At 43.2% G+C, this 24386-nt stretch overlaps 1 protein-coding gene across 1 annotated transcript in view; it reads right to left on the bottom strand.

Annotated features, from left to right (window-relative positions):
• arhgef28a (Rho guanine nucleotide exchange factor (GEF) 28a) overlaps nt 1-24386 on the bottom strand; it is a 242372-nt gene that overhangs the window by 47403 nt on the left and 170583 nt on the right. Inside the window, exons 27-31 of the mRNA XM_078396613.1 lie at nt 19127-19309; nt 18831-18968; nt 16762-16910; nt 4045-4092; nt 2936-3424 (exon numbers count right to left, since the gene is read on the bottom strand). Of these exons, the coding sequence (XP_078252739.1) occupies nt 2936-3424; nt 4045-4092; nt 16762-16910; nt 18831-18968; nt 19127-19309 (1007 nt within the window). The remainder of the gene's footprint in view (nt 1-2935; nt 3425-4044; nt 4093-16761; nt 16911-18830; nt 18969-19126; nt 19310-24386) is intronic.

The raw sequence follows: 24386 nt of genomic DNA, 5'->3' as shown, positions 1-24386 counted from the left end.
AGTGGAAATGGTGGAGAGGTTCAAGTTCCTTGTTGTGAATATATGACCATATGTCATATGTTGAAAGACTGGAGCGACTAGGCTTGTACACACTGGAATTTAGAAGGATGAGAGGGGATCTTATCGAAACGTATAAGATTATTAAGGGGTTGGACACGTTAGAGGCAGGAAACATGTTCCCAATGTTGGGGGAGTCCAGAACAAGGGGCCACAGTTTAAGAATAAGGGGTAGGCCATTTAGAAATGAGATGAGGAAAAACCTTTTCAGTCAGAGAGTTGTGAATCTGTGGAATTCTCTGCCTCAGAAGGCAGTGGAGGCCAATTCTCTGAATGCATTCAAGAGAGAGCTAGATAGAGCTCTTAAGGATAGTGGAGTCAGGGGGTATGGGGATAAGGCAGGAACGGGGTACTGATTGAGAATGATCAGCCATGATCACATTGAATGGCGGTGCTGGCCCGAAGGGCCGAATGGCCTACTCCTGCACCTATTGTCTATTGTCAACGATCTGCAGTCGACCAACCACGTTGAAGCGACAACCAAGAAGACACGCCAATGCCTCCATGTCTTCAATGACTCTTACGAACTTCTGCAGATGTACCATCGAAAGCATACTGTCGACTTGCATCACAGCTCTGCCCAAGACCACAGGAGTGTAGAGAAAGTGCAGAGAGTTGTGGAGTAGCCCAGTCCATCACACAGACCAGACTCCCCACAATTGACACCATCTACATTTCACGCTGCCTCTGGAAACCAGCCAACATGATCAAAGACCTTCTTCTCCCGACCCCTATCAGGCAGAAGATGCAAAAACCTTAAACGATGCACCACCTTCTGTTATCAGGCTTCTGAACAGTCCTCTCATAAACAAGAATTTATGCATTGCATTATCTGTTTTGATTGGATTGTATGCAAAACAAAGCTTTACACTGTACCTCGGTACATATGACAATAATAAACCTAAACCTAATATTGGTATTAAAACGTTCTCTTAGTTTGGGCTGACAGTATATCCTGTAGGGGATGGATGATTTATTTGCTAAGAAAATTATGGAAACACCCCAAAATCTAGTTTTGGGAATGACTTATTATTTGGACAAAATAGAGTTCCCTCATCAATCTAGTATTTGAAGAAACACAGTATTGCATTGCCTGCTGGAAATCAGTATATCTCAAGTGGTATTTCTAGCCTTAGTACACCTTTGTAAAATAAACATGGCAGCTGTACATTGAATTTCAATAAAATTAAGAACAAAACGTTTTAAATTGATTCTCTGGTAAGATATTCATAGACGATTGCATTGAGATGAAAATGAAAGTTTTTGTGCATTATATTAATTACAAATCCTGTGGTGAAGGTGCCCTTTCTAATGGTGTTCTATGCCATTAGCAATCAGAACGTGACATTATGACACATGGGTTATGTTTGTTTGTCTACATTACTTTCTTGCGAGCATTCATGATGGGAACGGGCATCAAGGGTTATGGGGAGAAGGCAGGAAAATGGGATTAGGAGGCAGAGATCAGCCACGATTGAATGGTGGAGTAGACTCGATGGGCCGAATGGCCTAATTCTCCTCCAATAACTTGTGAATTTGTGACCATATCCATGTACCTGTCCAAATGTCTCTTAAATGTTAAGATAGTACCTGCTTCAACCACCACCACCAGCAGCTCAGTTCATATACCCATCACCTTTTGTGTAAAAAAGTTACTCCTCAGGTTCGTATTAGATCTTTCCCCCCTCACTTTAAACCTACGTTCTCTGGTTCTTGAGACTCATACTCTGGGCAAAAGACTCTGTGCATTTACCTGTGTAGGAAAGAACTACAGACGCTGGTTTCAATTGAAGATACACACAAAATGCTGGAGTGACTCAGCGAGACAGGCAGCGTCTCTGGAGAGAAGGAATTGGTGACGTTTCGGGTCGAGACCCTTCTTCAGTCTGACCCGAAACGTCACCCGTTCCTTCTCTCCAGAGACGCTACCTGTCCCGTTGAGTCACTCCAGCATTTTGTATCTATCTGTGCATTTACCTGATCTATTCCTCTCATGATTTTTTACACCCCATTAAGATCACCCCTCATCCACCTGCACTCCAAGGAATAAAGTCCTAGCCTGCTCAACCTCTCCCGATAGGTCAGGCTCTCGAGTCCTGGCAACATCCTTGTAAATCTTCTCTGCACCCTTTCCAGCTTGATAACATTAAGAGAGTTGAGGCAGGTACTACATTTAAAAGACATTTGGGTGGGTACATGGACAGGAAAGGGATCTAGAGGGACATGGGCCAAATGTGTACAGTTGGGACTAGTGTAGATGGGGCATCTTGGTCATCGTAAGCAAGTTGAGCCAAGAGGCATTTTTCCATGGCTGTACAGCTTTAGACAATAGACAATAGGTGCAGGAGTAGGCCATTCGGCCCTTCGAGCCAGCACCGCCATTCAATGTGATCATGGCTGATCATTCTCAATCAGTACCCCGTTCCTGCTTTCTCCCCATACCCCCTGACTCCGCTATCCTTAAGAGCTCTATCTAGCTCTCTCTTGAATGTATTCAGAGAATTGGCCTCCACTGCCCTCTGAGGCAGAGAATTCCACAGATTCACAACTCTCTGACTGAAAAGGTTTTTCCTCATCTCTGTTCTAAATGGCTTACCCTTTATTCTTAAACTGTGGCCCCTGGTTCTGGGCTCCCCTAACATTGGGAACATGTTTCCTGCCTCTAACGTGCCCAACCCCTTAATAATCTTATACGTTACGATAAGATCTCCTCTCAACCTTCTAAATTCCAGTGTATACAAGCCTAGTCGCTCCAGTCTTTCAACATATGATAGTCCCGCCATTCCGGGAATTTACCTAGTAAACCTACGCTGCACGCCCTCAATAGGCATATCTGCTTATCTGAAAACAGTGATCTATCTTATTCTTTTCTGCGTACCTGAGGGATTTCCTGCGGTAACATCATCACAGGCAGACTTCTCTGCCGACTGTGCTTCCAGGAGTTTATGTGCCTCTGTTGCGACTCCAGCTTTTCTTTTTCATTCTCCAGCGTTCTCATGCCTTCCCTCAGCCGCTCCAGACTTTGCTGGTATTCGTTCCACTGGCTCTCCATCTCCTCTCGGTCCCGTTGCAGCTGCTCGGCCTGCTCCTGGCGTTCCTGCTCGCCTTCCCGCAGCCGGCTCTCTCGCGCCTCCTGCTCCCTCTGCCACCGCTCGCACTCTTGCTCCCAGCGATGCTGCTCCTGCTGCAGCTGGCTCTGATGTTTGCGCACGTTTGCCAGCTCCTCCCTTTGCTTCTCCAGGTTGCGCTGCTTCTCCTGCTCGAGGAGTACATTCCCTCGGCCGCTGTGGGTGTGAGCTAATCGCTCACGCTCCTGCAGGACGAGGCGCTGCACTTCAATGTAACTGTCCTGGATGGTCACTGCAGCCTGAATACAAAGCCAAGAGTGAGTAGAGCACATGGTATCATCCAATCCTGCATAAATATGTAGAACAACAACTCTTTCATAAGTGATAGGAGCAGAATTAGGCCATTCGGCCCATCAAGTCTACTTCGCCATTCAATCACGGCTGATCTATCTCTCCCTCTCAACCCCATTCTCCTGCCTCCTCCCCATAACCCCTGACACCCGTACGAATCAAGAATCTATCTATCTCCGCCTGAAAAATAGCCATTGACTTGGCCTCCACAGCCTTCTGTGGCAATGAGTTCCACAGATTCACCACCCTCGGACTAAAGAAATTCCTCCTCAACTATAGAAATGTCTCCTTGGTCTTCTCTGGCTCCACACAAGTGGAACACATGGCAATGCCGTCAATCTGCTGGATTCATGGTCACCAGCAGGTAGAGGTAACAGGTACTAATTCCGTTCTCAATACAGCAGCCACTTGAATGGCACGACCAATGTGTGGGCAAATGCGTTGCACGCCAACCTCGACACCCAGTAGATTCTGCACATCCAATTTTTTGCAGACCTCGTTTCTAGCAGTAAAGTTGCAAATTACTTCATAACGGACATATTTGATGAAAGAAAAAAAATTAGCTCACCTGTAAACTGTAAAGAAGCTGAGTCAGGTTCTGCACACTCCAAACAATCTACAGGAAGAATATAACTTTTATTTAATAAATCGAACTTTTGTTTTGGTAATATTCTACCTCCTGTTATCTAGTAATAATCAAAAGCAGTTACATAACATATAACATATAACATATAACAACTACAGCATGGAAACAGGCCTGTCCGGCCCTACCAGTCCACGCCGACCATTCTCCCTGACCTAGTCTCATCTACCTGCACTCAGACCATAACCCTCCAATCCCCTCCTATCCATATACCTATCCAATTTACTCTTAAATAATAAAATCGAGCCAGCCTCCACCACTTCCACCGGAAGCCCATTCCATACAGCCACAACCCTCTGAGTAAAGAAGTTCCCCCTCATGTTACCCCTAAACCTTTGTCCCTCAATTCTGAAGCTATGTCCCCTTGTTGGAATCTTCCCCACTCTCAAAGGGAAAAGCCTACCCACGTCAACTCTGTCCGTCCCTCTCAAAATTTTAAAAACCTCTATCAAGTCCCCCCTCAACCTTCTACGCTCCAAAGAATAAAGACCCAACCTGTTCAACCTCTCTCTGTAGCCTAAGTGCTGAAACCCAGGCAACATTCTAGTAAATCTCCTCTGTACCCTCTCCATTTTGTCGACATCCTTCCTATAATTTGGCGACCAGAACTGCACACCATACTCCAGATTCGGCCTCACCAATGCCCTGTAGAAATGATGCCGTACTGTTATAGACGAAGCAGATGGAAGCAACAGATGGTTACCAATTTTGGTTGTTGGAATAGGAAGGGCGTTCATTACAGGTCCATAGATGTATATAGCTTGAGGAATAGCATCTCATCTGTTGTCTGACTCAATATCAAATTCAGCAATTTCAGCTAACTCAATTCCACCGATTATATAAGACACCAGACCAAGTGGACCCGTTGGGCCCAAACCTCTCCTGCATTGGTGCAGCACCCTCTCCTCTCCCTCCCCCATCCCCTCCCCACTTTCCCTTCCCCCTCTCCATCCCCCCAACCCCCCTTGTCCACCCTCCGCCCCCGCCCTCCCTCTTTTTGGGCTGAGATCCATCTTCTGACGAGCAACCTTAATTGTGCTTTTAACAGCCGATGTCCGATGTGATGGTTGCAGGAAGATGATTGTGGTTATGCACACCTGCAGCTGCTGCTTTAAAGAAGGAGTAATTAGCTGACATTGTACAGCTAGCAGGAAGCCAGGCCAGTCAGACAAGCACATCGGGAATCTGGAAGCGCACTGCCCACGGATTTTATGCCAAGGATTTCAAAGGTTGAAACAGTGTGCGATGCATGATTGAATTTCCAATCTGCGATTCTAGTGCAAGGTCACTGTTTGTTCAACAGTAATCCCATTGGGGGAAAAAAAAGTTATAACACACATAATTTGCTGCAAAAAAAACTAAATTAGCCTACACTGTTCACTCGGCAGATAACCCACCAGTTCCATTAAAATAACATCAATGAAAAATCCAGGCTTCGGAGCAAGATGCAACTCAGAACACTGTCAGAACTGATAATAATCCGAAAGACAAGGCATACTATTCCACACTGAAAATGAAAAAGAGTGAACATAACTAATGATAATGGCCAGTCAATCATCTAAATAGGCTTTGGCTGATGTCCCATCTTTCTCATCATTCTTGTTTATCAAGATATCATTGCCAAAGAAATGTCTGTTAATTTCTATCTCTTCAATATGTCAAACGACTCATGAACGCGACTTATGAACGCGAGTTCCTAATATACACACACGAACAGGATCTTCCAGACCTCACTCTAAATATCCTCCAAATACCCTCCATATCTGAGGAAGGATGTGCTCGCTCCAGAGAGGGTCCAGAGGAGATTTACAAGAATGATCTCAGGAATGAATAGGTTAACATATGATGAGCGTTTGGTAACACTGGGCCTATATTCGCTGGAGTTTAGAAGAATGAGGGGGACCTCATAGTGAAGGACAGAATAGTGAAAAGCTTGGATTGCGTGGATGTGGAGAGGATGTTTCCACTAGTGGGAGAGTTTAGAACTAGAGGTCATAGCATCCGAATTAAAGGATGTTCTTTTAGGAAGGAGGTGAGGAGGAATTTCTTTAGTTTGAGGGTATTGAATCTGTGTAATTCTTTGTCACACAAGGCTGTGGAGCCAAAGTCATTGGATATATTTAAGGCAGAGATAGATAGATTCTTGATTAGTATGGGTGTCAGAGGTTATGGGGAGAAGGCAGGAGAAGGGGGTTAGGAGGGAGAGATAGATCAGCCACTATTGAATGGAGGTGTAGGCTTGATGGGTCGAATGGCACAATTCTACTCCTATCACTTATGATATCTTGACTTTCATTATAAGATTATACTTGCTTTGTCCCCTCACCCTGCCAGCTGAAGAGCATCTTCTCTGCACCTACCTTATTAAATAGTTACGTTATTTTAACTAACATTGAATTAATTGCTGTTAAAATTCTAAATGGAATATAAGATGGGTTTATGGAACCTTTAAAATTGACCATTTCGCAGTATCACTTGGTATCATGTGCTGCGTTTTACAAAGACATTTTGGGAATTGTATTTTCTTGGAGGTAAGGAAGTTATATTCTAAATTAAATTTCATGAGCAAAACTAGGGCAGTCATGAACTAAAATCATAACAATGGGATAGATGGTAATCTATCATCTATGATCATTATCCTTCACAAAAATAACTATTTCTACAATTAATTAAAAGTAGTTTCCTTTTGTCTTTCACATTTCCATAGTGCAGGCCTGTTCCTATTGACAATTTTGATTTAACTCATAAATAAATTCATAATAACTTGGCCACCTTATGGTTTTAAAGAAAAATAGCTCAAAATATGCAACACTTCTTGTATCTTCTCATTGAACTGACAGAGCAATCTGTACAGCAAAATACATGAGATGAATCTTGCAAGGGTAATGATTGCCCAAGAAAGATATTATATTAAATCATTTCTTCAGTAAAATAAGAATAAAAAGGATTATTCTCCTTTGTTCATCTTCTGCCATCTTGAGGCAGATTAAAGAATTGCAGATTTAAAAGACTCAGAATCTATTTCAGTTTATACTGTAGAATTAATTAAAAGCAGTTATCTAAAGATTCATGCCGTCAGTACAACAGTGTATTTCATTTTACCTCTGAAACTAAATTTGGCAATTGACTACAAAGAGCTACAGTTTGTGCACAAAATTCTACAATGATATATAGTTTAAATGCCACATAAATTTTAGATTCAGCTGCACAACACTAATCACCTCTTTCAACCCCTTGATTGTGCAGTGAAGATAGAAGTTCTTAAAATGTTAAGAAAAAAATGTATACTACAACTGCAGATGCTGGTACAAATCGATTTATTCACAAAATGCTGGAGTAACTCAGCAGGTCAGGCAGCATCTCGGGAGAGAAGGAATGGGTGACGTTTCGGGTCGAGACCCTTCTTCAGACTGATGTCGAGGGTGGGACAAAGGAAGGATATAGGTGGAGACAGGAAGATAGAGGGAGATCTGGGAAGGAGGAGGGGAAGGGAGGGACAGAGGAGCTATCTGAATTTGGAGAAGTCAACGTTCATACCACCGGGCTGCAAACTGCCCAGGCGAAATATGAGGTGCTGCTCCTCCAATTTCCGGCGGGCCTCACTATGGCACTGGAGGAGGCCCATGACAGAGAGGTCAGACTGGGAATGGGAGGGGGAGTTAAAGTGCTGGGCCACCGGGAGATCAGTTGCGTTAATGCGGACCGAGCGCAGGTGTTCAGCGAAGCGATCGCCGAGCCTGCGCTTGGTTTCGCCGATATAAATAAGTTGACATCTAGAGCAGCGGATGCAATAAATGAGGCCTCTGGGTAGTGTTGTGGAGCAGATGGATCTAGGAGTACAAGTGCATGGTTCCTTGAAGGTCGAGTCGAAGGTAGATAAGGTGGTCAAAAGGCCTTTGGCGCTTTGGCCTTCATCACTCAGAGTATTGAGTATAGAAGTTGGGAGGTCATGTTGCAGTTGCATAAGACGTTGGTTAGACTGTATTTAGAATATTGGGTTCAGTTCTGGGCACCATGTTATAGGAAAGATATTGTCAAGCTTGAAAGGGTTCAGAAAAGATTTACGAGGATGTTGCCAGGACTAGTGTGTGCTATAGGGAGAGGTTGAGTAGGCTGGGTCTCTATTCCATGGAGCGATAAAGGATGAGGGGAGACCTTATAGAGGTATACAAAATCATGAGAGGAATAGATCATGAGAGGAGTAGATGCACAGAGTCTTTTACCCAGAGTTGGGAAATTGAGGACCAGAGGACATGTTCAAGGTTGATTGAATAGGAATCCGAGAGGTAGCTTTTTCACACAGAGGCTGGAGGGTGTATGGAACAAGCTGCCAGAGGAGGTGGTTGAGGCTGGGACTATCCCATCGTTTAAGAAACAGTTGGACAGGTACATGGATAGGACAGGTTTGGAGGGTTATGGACCAATCGCAGGCAAGTGGGACTAGAGTAGCTGAGACATTGTTGTCCAGTGTGGGCAAGTTGGACCGTAGGGCCTGTTTCTACACTGTATCAATCTATGACTCTATGAACAAAGGACTGGAATTTCACAAACAGTTGGCAGTTTACCTAAGAGTTTCCAGTGCAACATAGAACAAACATAGAACATAGAACAGTACAGCACAAGAACAGGCTCTTCGGTCCACAATGCCTGTGCCGATCATAATGCCAAGACCAACTCTTTAATGCCTGCATTAAATGCATGCCTCCATATGCTTCCATTCCCCAGATATCCATATGCCTTTCCAGAAGTCTCTTAAATGCCCCAATCGCAACTACATTAACCACAAACTCCGGCAGAGTGTACCAGGCATAGAAACATAGAAACATAGAAAATAGGTGCAGGAGTAGGCCATTCGGCCCTTCGAGCCTGCACCGCCATTCAATATGATCATGGCTGATCATCCAACTCAGTATCCCGTACCTGCCTTCTCTCCGTACCCCCTGATCCCTTTAGCCACAAGGGCCACATCTCACTCCCTCTTAAATATAGTCAATGAACTGGCCTCAACTACCTTCTGTGGCAGAGAATTCCACAGATTCACCACTCTCTGTGTGAAAAAAAACGTTCTCATCTCGGTCCTAAAAGACTTCCCCTTTATCCTTAAACTGTGACCCCTTGTTCTGGACTTCCCCAACATCGGGAACAATCTTCCTGCATCTAGCCTGTCCAACCCCTTAAGAATTTTGTAAGTTTCTATAAGATCCCCCCTCAATCTTCTAAATTCCAGCGAGTACAAGCCGAGTCTATCCAGTCTTTCTTCATATGAAAGTCCTGCCATCCCAGGAATCAATCTGGTCCATCCCAGGAATCATTCACCACCTTCTATGTAAAAAAACTTGTCCTGCACATCTCCTTTAAACTTTGCCCGTCTCACCTTAAAGTTACGCCCTTTAGTATTTGATTTTTCCATCCTAAACCCTTTCCTTTTATTGTCACCAAGCACATACTGGCAAAGTGTTATAATACTTTGAACACTCATTATCAGGCCTCAAACAAAAGCCTTGCAAAATCGGAGCCCAAGTTGTTGTGAATATATGTGTACAATGGCTGATGTCATCATTACCCAGTAAACACTGCGCCCAAAGGAAATTCTGGCATCTACAGTCTTCTGTGTTTCCAAAGAAAGATGCAATGTTGAGACTAAGCAAAAACGACTTTAGATGGGATGAGGAGCCAGATGAGTTGAGGCAGTGACCAAACGTGATAGATAGGCCACAGACCTGACTGGGAAAGCCCGTGTATTATCTTCCATAAGAAAAACTTAGCTGCATTGGTAAATGCTAGCAGGGTCGTGTTTGGGGTGGTGAGTGGAGGCATTTGCAAGTCTTGTTGTGTTGAGTGGGCCTTTTTACTTGCGTGGTGGGGAAGGGGGTTAAAATACGGCTGGTATGTTCTTGCAGAAAGTCGGGAACAGGGCTAGGCTGCAGATCAGGTTTAAAGATGTCATTGGTAGCAAAGGTTGGGATTCCACAAGGTTTAGGAAAGCCCTACAGTGGGGAAACTCAAGGTGTTTTCTGGAGGTGAGTTAGGGGGTAGCGGGGCAGCAGAGCGGGAGTTGCTTTAGTTATTGTGAGGGGAGATGGTGATCGGGATAGAGGTAGGCATTTGACTTATGTTGCTGCTGAAACCTGTTCACCACTGCCAGAGTCAGACCACTTTGCTCCAGACGTGCACAATGATAGAAGTCCACAGGCTATTGTGGTCCCAGCTCCCCTGTTATACTTCAAAAGGAGTATCAGCAGGGGATTGTCATCATCATGCGAGTCCCTATTGCAGAAACCATGTCAGGGCCACGAGAATGATTCATGCCAAGACAAGCATGATTATGACCTGAAATGGAAACAATTGCAATTTATTCTAGATTGATTTAATTTATGACATGACCCACACTGATACAACCAGCACTATGGAGCACTACGTGATCCTATTTCCAGGAACATGTAATACTTCATTGTCAAGAAATCAATTTAATTTCTTGTCCAAACAATATACTGCTGAATCCTATAAAATAAATATTATGCCTTGGGGGGGGGGGGGGGGGGGAACTTGGTAATAAGTAATTTGAAATCCAGATGGTGCAAAAAAAAAGGGTCATTGCTCTTCTCCTTGCTCCTGTTGAGCAGAAGATACAGAAGCTTGAAAACATGCACCACCAGTCTCTGGAACAGCTTCTTCCCCTCCGTTATCAGGTTTCCGAACGGTCCTTCCACAAGCGAGCGCCAAGTCCGATTCTTCTTCACCTCATTGTGCACATTGGACTTTGTCTCTGGAACTAGTGCACTACAAAGAGACGCTGCAGTAGAGTTGCTGCCTTACAATGCCAGAGACCCGGTTTCGATCCTGACTATGTGTGCTGTCTGTACGGAGTTTGTTCGTTCTTCACGTAAGTTGCATGGGTTTTCCTCGGGAGCTCCACCCACACTCCAAAGATGTATAGCTTTGTAGTTTAATTGGTTGAGTAAAATTGTAAAATTGTCCCTGATGTGTATAGGATTGTATTAACGTGCAGGGATCGTTGGTCGGTGCGGACTCAGTGGGCCAACCAGTGGTAGAAATATATAAGAAAATAACTGCAGATGCTGGTACAAATCGATTTATTCACAAAATGCTGGAGTAACTCAGCAGGTCAGGCAGCATCTCGGGAGAGAAGGAATGGGTGACGTTTCGGGTCGAGACCCTTCTTCTTCAGTGATAGAAATACCTGTTCCTCCAAAACTAAAAGCGACAGTGCTGAGAGCTATATTCCACATTCTGTTTCTTTCACTTTTCTCTACTTATGGTACTTGCGTTTGGCTTAATTGTATTTAGGTGTAGTATTATCTGATTGGATTGAACAACATGCGAAACAAAGCTATTCACAGTACACATGACAATAATAAATCTAAACCTGAAGCTAGACCTAAAAATCATAATGAACTGTAAATAATCCTTTATTTACCATTTGCCATCTTGTGGCAAACAAAAGAAATACAAAGTGGAGGAGTAACTCCGTGGGTCAGGCAGCATCTCTGAAGAACATGATTAGGTGCTGTTTTGGGTCGAGACCCTTTTCCAGTTTGAAGAATGATACCAACCCAAAACTTCACTTATCCATGTTCCCCAGAGCTGCTGTCTGACCCGCTGAGTTACTCTAGCACTTTGTGTCGTTTTTTTGTAAACAAGCATCTGCAGTTCCTTGTTTCTAAAAGAAATAGATTTAAAATATGTCAATTTTCTATTAGCCTGTAAAACAATTTAAGTCAAAATGACTTCTGACAGTTCCCCAACATCCCAATCTCTTCACCCGTCTGATGTTTCCACAGAATGCTGTTCAGCATCCAGTCCTGCACGAGATGCAATCCAAACCCCCATTGTAAGTTCTATTCACTTGCCTTTATTGGCTCCAGTTCTACAAAGGTCCCAAGTTAAATTTTTTGAACTATCTTCAAAGCTCTCCTCAGCTTTGCACCTCATTTCTTTTGTGATCTCATCCAACTTTACAAATCTCCATGAACTCAGTTAATGTCCTTTTATTCTGTTGTGCACTCTCCCAATTTTGGCAAGTAGTTAATGTCCTTTCACGAAGGCGCAAAAACCCTAAGTTTAAGAATTCCCTTCCAAAACTAAAGTCTCCACCTTCCACCATCCTTAAGTCCAACATCTCTGACCAATTATTTTGTTTCCCAACCTTGGTCGAGCATAAATGTTGGTTCAATTAAACTTCCACTATACAAATGCAAGTGGGCATTGCCCGTCGGTCAGACATAGGAAAAGTAGGAAGTCAAATATGGCCAAATCCAAGAGAAAGACATTTGGCATTTCAGTTTCTGCTTATCATTACACAAAACAAAATGAAAACAAAAGTAACTACAATTTCCTTACATTGGAACACATTCCACCCACATGAAAGTTCTAGCCTGCAGCATACATTATTAGTGTATTATGATGCTGCTGTACTACCAGAGGCACCATCTTTTAGATGAGCCATTAAGTAGAAATTTAATCTCAAAGAGACCCTTGGCACTTCTTTTGAAGAAAAGTTAGGAGGCCTGTCTTTACCTTCTAACCAGCTGCACTAAAAGAAAAATTGGGTATTTATTTTATGATAATTGTGGGGTCGTGTTTTGCATTAATTGGTTGTGATGTTTTTCTTTGTTATAACTTCAAAACTTCTTCATTGGTGCAACGCTCTTTGTGAAGTCCTGAGATTGTAAAAAGTACTAGATTCATAGAGTCATAGAGTGATGAAACAGGCCCTTCGGTCCAACTTGCCCACACTGGCCAACATGTCCCAGCTACACTAGTCCCACCTGCCAGCGGTTGGTCCATATCCCTCCAAACCTGCTTCTCAAACGAGTTTAAAGAAGTTAATTGCTACTAAATCAATAAATGTTCTTCCTTTCCCTTTCTTCATTTACAATTTACTAGGAGGCAACCCACTATCCCAGTACAGGCATTTATTGAAACTTGGTCACAAATATAAAGATCAAGCAACGGGAGCACTGGCTCTTCTCTTGGGGAAGAGATTGACCACAGCTGGACATTATTCTGCACAACAGCATGCCTGTGATTGAGTAGGAAGGAACTGCAGATGCTGGTTTAAACCAAAGATAAACACAAAATGCTGGAGTAACTCGGCAGGACAGGCAGCATCACTGGAGAGAAGAGATGGATGACGTTTCTGATCGAGACTCTCCTTCTGACTGAAGAAGGGTCTCGACCCAAAACGTCACCCATTCCTTCTCTCCAGAGATGCTGCCTGTCCCGCTGAGTTGCACCAGCATTTTGCGCCATGCCTGTGATTGAGATTTCAAAGGTCAACTCTCTAATCCCACACAACTTCAAACCCTGGCAGAGAACCACAACCAGCACGCTGCCAAGTTTATATTCCAAGATCAAACTCAACTTGCAATGCACCTCGTACAAATAAGAAAAGTCAGTACAAGTTGCAAGGTGTAAATATGACAGAGTGAGAATTTTAACAACTACAGGGTGTACTTCTATCAGTTGAAACAATTTGATTTTAATAAATCCCCTGGCCAAGATTATTAACAAAGATGAATATATAAATATTTTATTTCTAAAGTTGTAAATTTTTTCTGATATCTGAAAATGGCAATTACTGCATGTGGAGATCCAGAAGATGCTGTCAGGGATGCCACACTTTAAGGAAGGTTTGCTGTTTAAGTCCTTTACAAATACATAAGGCAACATCAATTTCCTAGTTCCTGCGAAAGCTGGCAGGAGAAATTAGGTGTGAGACAACACAATGGTAAATGAGCTTTTAATGTTCTGATGAATGATAAATAAAATGCCCTGGGCCTCGATCTCAACTGCATTTTCTCGCAGTATGACCAAAACAGATAACTAAAATTTCTAAGCAACTGTCTTTGTTAAAACGAGTTTTTCTAACTATTTCCAAACCTTTCGCTCTCCTCATAAAGTGTTGATCCTTGGTGTGTACACGCCCAAGTATGGGGCATATCACAAGTTTAGTTTAGTTTAGAGACACAGCCTGGAAACAGGCCCTTCGGCCCACCGGGACCGCGCCGACCAGCGATCACACATATTAACACTACCCTACACACACTAGGGACAGTTTACACTGATACCTAGCCAATTAACCTACATACCTGTACGTCTTTGGAGTGTGGGAGGAAACCGAAGATCTCAGAGAAAACCCACGCAGGTCACGGGGAAAACGTACAAACTCTGTGCAGACAAGCATCCGTGGTCGGGATCGAACCAGGTCTCTGGTAACTGCAAGCAGTGTAAGGCAGCAACTCTACTGCTGCGCCACCGTGCCCCCCTTTTTTTTGTCTTAGAAATAGGCCCTTGGGTTTAGTGTGCATTCGAATTATGGACACTGAGAAGTTAGTCACATCTTTCTGCTCCTTTTCCAGCATCAGACATTTTTCTAGCATCACCCACCCAGCTGATTTTTCACTGAAATGCAATGGAAAATCCTGGAGTAAAACACGATGACAACCACATCCACATAGATTTGCCTCAAATTTGACCTGGCCTTTCCTGCAGTGAATAGCCTTAGTGATTAATGCAACAAGGATGCACTGGATAACATTATTACCTTTTTGGAGCATTGGATGGAACTTGGACAAAGATGTTTTGTAAGAGACCATCATTGGCCTTTCCCAGGACTATGTGATGTTCATGCCAAAGTACCAGGACCTTCTAGGTCTCTCTTTGCACCACCATAGGATCACTACCCCCAACAATTCCTGATCTCTAAGGCACCCCGTCCACTCTCCAAGTGGCAAGGTTCGGCTCTTGTTCTCCTGACCTTGGTTATTACACTTTACTCCAGGAAAAAACGATTTTCCATTACAGCATCTCAAGTCCGTGTGTAGGAACAACCCGCAGATGCTGGTTTACACCGAAGATAGACAAAAATGCTGGAGTAACTCAGCTGGTCAGGTAGCATCCCTGAAAGAAAGGAATAGGTGACATTTCGGGTTGAGACCCTTCTTCAGACTCAACTCCATAGTTGTCCTCCAATCCAATTGCAAGAAATGTGGCAGCTTCTGATCTCCTCCAATACCTTCACTCCCAACCATTTGTTTCAATTAGATGATTACGAGTGTATTCTTGTGATCCTTATCAACCTCCAAAGCGTGCGACCTGCAAAAGGTCACCACTCCCTTTCAAAGCCACCCTGAACAGACGATGTTTCAGGTCAAAGGTAGACACAAAATGCTGGACAGACAGCATCTCTGGAGAGAAGGAATGGGTGACATTTCGGGTCGAGACCCTTCGGGTCAGATCCTTGCTTCAGATTGATGAAGAGTTCCAACCTAAAATATCATCTCTCCATTCCCATTACAGATGCTGCCTGACCCGTTGAGTTCTATCAGCATGTTGTATTTTGGTCTCGGTAATTTTGTATTTTGCACTGCAGTTCTCTAGTAACTGCAGCCTCGTGTGTGACTGTGTTAATCTCATGGCATATAGAATATATAACACATGCACTCTGTCTAATAAATAGTTTCCTTTGTTACATTTGCACTGATCATTCGAGGTTCAGAGTCACAAAGTCATAGAGTACAGTGTCAGAGAGACTCTTTGCGACATCAGACGTCTTTGGCAGAGCTATATAACTTGTTCCAGTACATTGGTTTGTCTTGTTTTAATTATGTGCAGTTGGCTGTTCTTACCATTCTTGCTGCTGATGTATTCATCTTTATTTAGAACTCCAAGTATAATTAGTAACCATAGCCTGCAATATGTACTAATGTACAAAGCGATGGAAAGATATCAATGGGAACATCAGCGGTTCATAATGCAAAATGTTTGGAAATGTTTGCAATGGTGTTCTGTGTTATCGTTCTGCAGTGTTGTGTGCTGCCTGTTGATTTAGCCTTTGTAAAATTAGATAAAATAACTCCTATCTACAAGGCAAAATCCAAAGAAAAACATAATTCTCCTCCTACACTGTTAATAATTTACTGGACATGGCAAACGATCGAATGCAACTGTATTAAAGGTAAGATAGGCCCAAAATGCTGGAGTAACTCAGCGGGACAGGCAGCATCTATGGAGAGAAAGAATGGGTGACGTTTCGGGTCGAGACCCTTCTTCAGACCTTCGGTATTAAGAGTAAATTTTATTCCAGATGATAGAATCAATAATGAAACCTATAGGGCAAACTGTCACTGCAAATTGGAATCCATTTACCAATGTTTCCAGTTTTTTTGGCAAGTATTATTAACCACATTGAAGTTAAAAGGTTTGTTTTGATAAATAAATACCGAATAAAATATTATGTCCAACTTACAGAGGGGGAGAACAAAGTAAAGTTCATACTGCACAAAAAAAAGTGGATTTGAAGAGGATAAAAAAAGCTCAATTTGCATTGTGACTTAGTAAGTCACAATGAATTACTGTGCTGGAATAACCAAGGGAAAAATAAATTCAAGAAAGTTCCCATCGAGCCACAAAACCAAACTTCTAGCTTATGGGTTTGATCCAAACTTAATTCATAACAAATGTCGCTGTCTTGAAGAGTGTTATGGAATAAAGCGTAACAAGATCCTCCAAAAGGAAGAGGGCATTTCAACACCACAGTCACTGTTCAGTCAGCCAGTCTCGTGTGCATTGGCAATCTAAAAGCTATCAATTCTTAGTCAGGATTGTGTTGTTACTTACCGTTTGCATGTAGCTTTCCGGCCTAGGTGGGTCGAGTTCGCTGTCTCCTTGTAAAAACAGAGCATCAGAGCCGCTCCGGGCATTTTCCGATGGCCTTGTTGCAGAATCTGTGACTGGTAGATTCAAATCTAGGCTCTTGGTGTCAGGTGCTAATAAGCCATACAAAAAAAGTAATGTTTTATTCATATGTATACATTCTGTATAGAAAGTATGCTTACATAAACCTGGAATATTACCCACATAATATAAATGATAGGAGCAGAGGTAACCGCTTATGAGGTGTTTGCGCAGTAATCAACCAGGACCAGAACCATTTGTATTAAATATTGCACTGTATAAAGAGCAAGTAAACTTAACCAAACTTATAATTGCATTCAAGAGAGAGCTAGATAGAGCTCGATAGAGCTCTTAAGGATAGCGGAGTCAGGGGGTATGGGGAGAAGGCAGGAACGGGGTACTGATTGAGAATGATCAGCCATGATCACATTGAATGGCGGTGCTGGCTCGAAGGGCCGAATGGCCCACTCCTGCACCTATTGTCTATTATAAGAAAGTTATATCTTCACCTTGACCGCTTCTCGAAATTAAAGACAGCATATAATGCAGGAACTTGATTTTGTCTCAACGACTCTACAATCTCTTAATGAATGTGGCAATTTGTGACAACAAAGAGATGAATTAGAGCAGTGTATGCTTTCATGCCCGCCACTATCACATACCTCTGAACACTTATTGTGAACCACCCCCTCAAGAATCCACGTCTTCCTTTAATTCACAAGTTTTTCGAATAAAAGGTAGCTTCCTGCACATACAGAAACCATAGGACTGCCAAATAAATATTGGATCAACCAATGTTCCTGTTCTAACAGGGAACAAAGGCAAAGAGGCAAATGACTTTCAGGGGAAAGCCATATTTTGTCACAATAAATTGTATTTCTCGCTTGACGATGGTGGTGGGGAAAGTGGGTGAAAGTTGAGAGGACCGCCAGAGGGAAACGTTGAAACTTAATACACTTTCTTTTCTAAAACTTGCATGATCATGGACTGATTACATGAGAGTGGAATTATATAATACCACAAACTAGCTCTATGGGTCTACTTTGAACCCATGCATTATAAGAAATAACCTTGAAAGCATGATGCCTATTTTTCAACTGAAAGTATTCTAAGCAAGTCATTTAATAAACATTGTGGCTCATTTATAAGATATAGGAAAATCCTCTTCTCCCAGGAATAAATCCAAAGAACTATAATTTTGCCAGTATTAATGCACGTATCCTAACTAAATTCATAACTTTACACTTGTATTTGGAAATATGTTTAATAGATTGGGGAGGGAAATGAGGAATAGAGAGATAGATTGAAATTAAAATGGCAAAATAAGTAAAACTGTATTAGAATATCTTAAAAGATATAGTGCAAGAAAGAACTGCAGATGCTGGTTTAAATTGAAGGTGGACACAAAATGCTGGACTAACTCAGCGGGACAGGCAGCATCTCTGGAGAGAAGGAATGGGTGACATTTCGGGTCGAGACTCTTCTTCAGACTGATGTCAGGGGAGTGGGCGGTCAGAGATAGAATGTAGTTGGAGACAGTAAGACTGGTGGGTGAACTGGGAAGGGGGAGGGGATGGAGAGAGAGGGAAAGCAAGGGCTATTTGAAGTTAGAAATTTAAAGTTAGAAGAAGATACAGAGTTGATTAAGACTAACAACACATGTTGCTAAATAAGCACAATCACACCTCAAAGATGGACCTGTACCAAATGGTATTATAAAGTTGTTCAACAATTTTATGGTACCGTGTCTTATAACTTTAACTTAATTTAATAGGATTTCATTTCCTTCACTTTAAATGTTATGATCATTACCATGTCCTTATTGCTTTAACACATCAAACTTACTGCTGGAGAGATGAAAAAAGTAGAGAATCATCTCCATTGTAAACCAGACAATTTCTTTAAGATATCTCTCCACTATTCTTTGCAAATAACATGGTTAGAGTTTATCCATCTGACAACTGTGTAAATGTTCATTAATCCCCCGTAACCAGATGGTGGTGAGTACTTACACACAGATGGCGGTGAATAAAGATTGAAGTCCCCAGAAACATCCAGCTTGTTTGGCATCACTGGTCCTCCCAAATTTTCCAATGGTTGCCCAGCATAGCTGCATGGCTGAGATGTCAGTGCAGTTTGAAGGCCCTCAGCTATGAAATGAGAAGACAATAAAACACAAGAATAATCCGATTGTGTCGCGTTTCAGCTAAACTCCTTTAAAAACAAGAAACTTTATCAATCTGAATATTTTTTATAAGATGTCCTTTTGGACTTAAATAGTCAAGCTAAAGTACGACAAAATTCCTACCTTCCCTGAGTGCAGCGTTCAATAAAAATCCAGCCTGTGGAAGCTCAACCGTATCTGGTCGAATCAAAAGGTGGGCCTCTTGATTTACTTCTTCACTGCCGTGCCTTTCAATCATGTCTGTGTGGATCTGCAGCTTCTCCTCCAAACAAGTGCAAATCAACTGATCTTGCATACCCAGACGCTCTAGACAGCAAGATCGACAGTCACAAACACAAATAGATGCTGTTGGGAATGCTAACATGAAACAATCTACTGTGCAAACATAATCTTCTGCATTCTGTGCACGGCACTGCAACTGTATAAATGTTCACTTATCCCCTTTAACCAACCTAGCACAGCGGAAAAATAGAACATTAGTCAATTCTGTATAGAAAGTATGCTTACACAAACCTGGAATATTACCCACATAATTTTCAGAATATTGCAAAATTATGCTAATTATGTGCAAGTCTAAACAGTAGATTTAACAACATATTTATCTTGAGAAATATGGATGCAAATCAGAAACGGTAATGATATGTCTATTATTAACACAACATCAGAGCTGTTAAGCCAGGAATGACAATTGTTATTAGTGTGTTATACATTTCATTAATTTTTCAGCTCATTCTGGGGAAATACAAATGCCTGTCTATACACCATTTTGCTCGGTCCAGGTTTACAAAATACAAAATATTTATCCTTGAAATAAATTCTTTAAAGGTTTCTGCTGCAGACTGTTGATGGGGTGGGGGTTGAGGAGTAGGAGTGTGAGGAAGGAAACACACTGCATAGCTAACTCTTCACAGCTGTGATGGACTTCATCAACCATTGTCGTTTGCATTAGTATTGCTCAGGATGTGTACGTCCCAGTCAGAGTGAAGGGCAAAGCAGGCAAACATAAGGAAGCTTGGTTGACGAAGGAAATTGAGGCATTGGTCAAACACAAGAAGGATGCATGGGACAGGTATAGGCAGCTGGAATCGAGGGCATCCCTGGAGGAGTTTTGGGAACTAAGGAGTAAACTGAAAAAGGAAATCAGAAGGGCAAAAAGGGGCCAGGAGATAGTTCTGGCTGAGGTAGCATTAAGGACAATCCCAAAAGATTTTATAAATACATAAGGGGGAAATGGGTAACTAGAGAGAAAGTGGGACCTCTCAGGAATCAAAGAATCATTAGAATAAAGGTGGAGGCCATTTAAAACTGAGGTGAGAAGAAACTTTTTCACCCAGAGAGTTGTAAATTTGTGGAATTCTCTGCCACAGAGCGGCAGTGGAAGTCAAATCACTGGATGGATTTAAGAGAGAGTTAGGTAGAGCTCTAGGGGCTAGTGGAATCAAGGGATATGGGGAGAAGGCAGGCACAGGTTATTGATTGTGGACGATCAGCCATGATCACGATAAATGGTGGTGTTGGCTCGAAGGGCCGAATGGCCTCCTCCTGCACCTATTTTCTATGTTTATATGTTTCTAAAGCAGTCACCCCTGTGTGGAGCCACGGGATATGGGCAAGGTCCCCAATGAGTATTTCTCCTCTCTATTTACCGAGGAGAAAGACAGTAGGACGGAGGAACTTGGGGCAGTCAATGGAAGTGGCTTGAGAGCAGTCAGTGTTACCGTCGAAGAAGTACTGAAGGTACTATCGTGTATAAAGGTCGACAAATCTCCAGGGCCTGATCAGATATATCCAAGGACATTGTGGGAAACTAGAGAGGAAATTGCGGGAGACCTGGTTGAAATTTACGAGTCGTCCTTAAATACAGGAGAGGTGCCGGAAGACTGGAGGGTAGCAAATGTTGTACCTCTTTTCAAGAAGGGCTGCAGGAAAAATGCTGGGAACTATAGGCCAGTGAGCTTAACATCTGTAGTTGGAAAGTTACTAGAGAGTATTCTGAGGGATAGGTGATACAGTCATTTGAATGGGCAAGGGCTGATTAGGGATAGTCAGCATGGTTTTGTACGTGGGAGGTCGTGTCTCACAAATCTAATTGGGTTTTTTGAAGACGTGACAATAGACAATAGGTGCAGGAGTAGACCATTCGGCCCTTCGAGCCAGCACCACCATTCAAGGTCATCATGGCTGATCATTCTCAATCAGTACCCCGTTCCTGCCTTCTCCCCATACCCCCTGACTCCGCTATCCTTAAGAACTCTATCTAGCAGTGAATGGTAGGCCTCTGGGGAGTGTTTTAAAGCAGAAGGATCTAGGAGTGCAGGTGCATGGTACCTTGAAGGTCGAGTCGCAGGTAGATAAGGTGGTCAAAAGGCTTTTGGCACATTGGTTTTCATCAGTCAGAGTATTGAGTATAGAGGTTGAGAAGTTATGTTGCAGTTGTACAAGATGTTGGCGAGACCACATTTAGAATATTGTGTTCAGTTCTGGGCACCATGTTATAGGAAAGATATCGTCAAGCTTGAAAGGGTTCTGAGAAGATTTACGAGGATGTTTCCAGGGTGAGAGGGTGTGAGCTAGAGGGAAACGTTGAATATGCTGGGTCTCTATACCTTGGAATGCAGGAAGATGAGGGGTAATCATATAGAGGTGTATAAAATCATGAGAGGAATAGATAAGGTAGATGCACAGAATCTGCGGGTGGAGCCAGCAATGGCTGCCTCGCCAACAGTCTGTCTGTCCTTTCCTTCTTTGTGTTTAAATAGTATGTGTTAAAGTACGTTTTTAGTGTTCTTTAGCTTTAACGGGGTACTGATTGAGAATGATCAGCGATGATCACATTGAATGGTGGTGCTGGCTCGAAGGGCCGAATGGCCTACTCCTGCGTCTATTGTTTTATGTGCAAGTGGGGGGGGGGGGGGGGTGGGTTGGGGGAATCCTTTTTCTAATCGCTTATCTCGACAGAGATGCGATTTTTTTCTGTATCTTATCTCCGTCCGCATTGCGGGCGAACATCGAGGAGTTGGTGGCCTTTGCTGGAGGCCGATTTCGAGAGCTCCACCGCGGGGAGCTTACGGGACTTTAACATCGCGGAGTCCGTGATCCCTTTGCCAGGGATCGACCTCGGAGCTCCAACCGTGGGTGCTTGCGGACTTAACTACACGGAGCTCGCGGTCTCTGGTCATAGACCGACATTGGGAACTCCAAGCCGCGAGAGTGTCGACCGCCCCGATGCGGGAGTTTCGATCGCCCCGACGTGGGAGCTTTGACCGCCATCCGCGGGAGCTTTGATAGCTCCGACGGATGGTTCGACTGCCCCAACCGCGGGAGAATAAAGAGGAAGAATGGACTTTTTTTGCCTTCCATCACAGTGAGGAATGTGGGGAATCCGCTGTGGTGGATGTTTACGTTAACTTTGATGTATTTGTGTGTCTTGTTGCTTTTTTTTCCCCGTATGGCTGTACCTCAATTGGTACATGTGACAATAAAAGACCTTTGAATCTCTTGCCCAGAGTAGGGGAATCAAGGACCAGAGGCCATAGGTTCAAGGTGAAGGAGAAAAGATTTAATAGAAATCTGAGGGGTAACTTTTTCACACAAAGGGTGGTGGGTGTATGGAACAAGCTGCCAGAGGAGGTAGTTGAGGACTATTCCAACGTTTAGGAAACAGTTAGACAGGTACATGGATACGACAGGTTTGGAAGGATATGGACCAAGCGTAGGCAAGTGGGACTAGTGTAGCTGGGACATGTTGGCCGGTGTGGGCAAGTTGTGCCGAAGGGTCTGTTTCCACACTGTATCAGTCTATGACTCTGTGGTTGTGGAACTGAAGAGTGGCCAAGCTACTGTGAGTGTTGATGGGAAGCAATGCATTGCAATACTGCAGATCGTACAAAAGGCCAGAGCTCAGAGGAGCACAGGGTGTGGGTACATCTACTGACAATAAACAATGTTCATGTTCTTAAGTGATAGGAGCAGAATTCGGCCATTCAGTTCATCAGTGAAAGTGGTCGGCGTGGACTGGTAGGGCCGAACGGGCCTGTTTCCGTGCTGTAATTGTTATATGGTTATATGGTTATATGGTTATCAGATCTACTCCGCCATTCAATAATGGCTGATCTGTCGTTCCCTCTTAACCCCATTCTCCTGCCTTCCCCCAGGAACCCCTGACACCCGTACTAATCAAGAATCTATCTCCGCCTTAAAAATATCCATTGACTTGGCCTCCACAGCCTTCTGTTGCAATCAATTCCACAGATTCACCATCCTAGACTAAAGAAATTCCTCCTCATCTCCTTCCTAAAGGAACGTCCTTTAATTCTGAGGCTATGACCTCTAGTCCGAAATTCTCCAACTAGTGGAAACATCCTCTCCACATCCACTTGATCGACGGCAAATAAAAGAATTTAGAAGGATGAGAGGGGATCTTATCGAAACATATAAGATTATTAAGGGGTTGGACACATTAGAGGCAGGAAACATGTTCCCAATGTTGGGGGAGTCCAGAACCAGGGGCCACAGTTTAAGAATAAGGGGTAGGCCAATTAGAACGGAGATGAGGAAAAACTTTTTCACTCAGAGAGTTGTAAATCTGTGGAATTCTCTGCCTCAGAAGGCAGTGGAGGCCAATTATCTGAATGCATTCAAGAGAGAGCTAGATAGAGCTCTTGATAGCGGAGTCAGGGGGTATCCCTGAGAGAAGGCAGGAACGGGGTACTGATTGAGAATGATCAGCCATGACCACATTGAATGGCGGTGCTGGCTCAAAGGGCCGAATGGCCTACTCCTGCACCTATTGTCTATTGTCTATAAAATGCTGGAGTAACTCAGCGGGACAGGCAGACACATGCAGACAGACATTGTGTGCCAAACCTCGCCAATGTTCCTGAAAATGATGGGGCCTCCCAAACTTATGCAATTTTTTTTAAACCAAATTCGGCTTTAAACCCTGTGATATGATTTCTACCCAGTCCAGTACCAAAATGATTTACTCGCATTATCTGTCAACACACTAATGATGTTCCTCTGCAATTGTGACAAAGGTGATTTTCCATTCCTCACCTCCATCAGGTCATGTGAAGCTTGTGACACGGCTAATCTCATCACTCTCTTCCACATTCTTCAGCCATTGTCCAGCTGACTGGGAATAAACCAGCCTGCCTTTTAATCAACGCTGTCATAGACTAAGAACTAGCTACAGTTGCCTCTTTTCTCACACCTACACCACTCACTTTGTGACTCTCAAGGATATATCCCCGGCCTGTTTATATTTCTCAACTAAGTGCAAATCCTAGCAATAGCATACAAAAACAGTATCAACTTCCAAATGTGTCTTTCAACACCTGGCTCTGCCTCATCACCACCGCCTTTGATGTTCTGTTGCTTTTAA

This window comes from Rhinoraja longicauda, chromosome 3 (genome assembly GCF_053455715.1).
Source record: "Rhinoraja longicauda isolate Sanriku21f chromosome 3, sRhiLon1.1, whole genome shotgun sequence".
Classification (NCBI taxonomy): Eukaryota; Metazoa; Chordata; class Chondrichthyes; order Rajiformes; family Arhynchobatidae; genus Rhinoraja; species Rhinoraja longicauda.
Note: the sequence above shows the minus strand (reverse complement) of the source record. Positions and strands in the feature narration are given on the sequence as shown.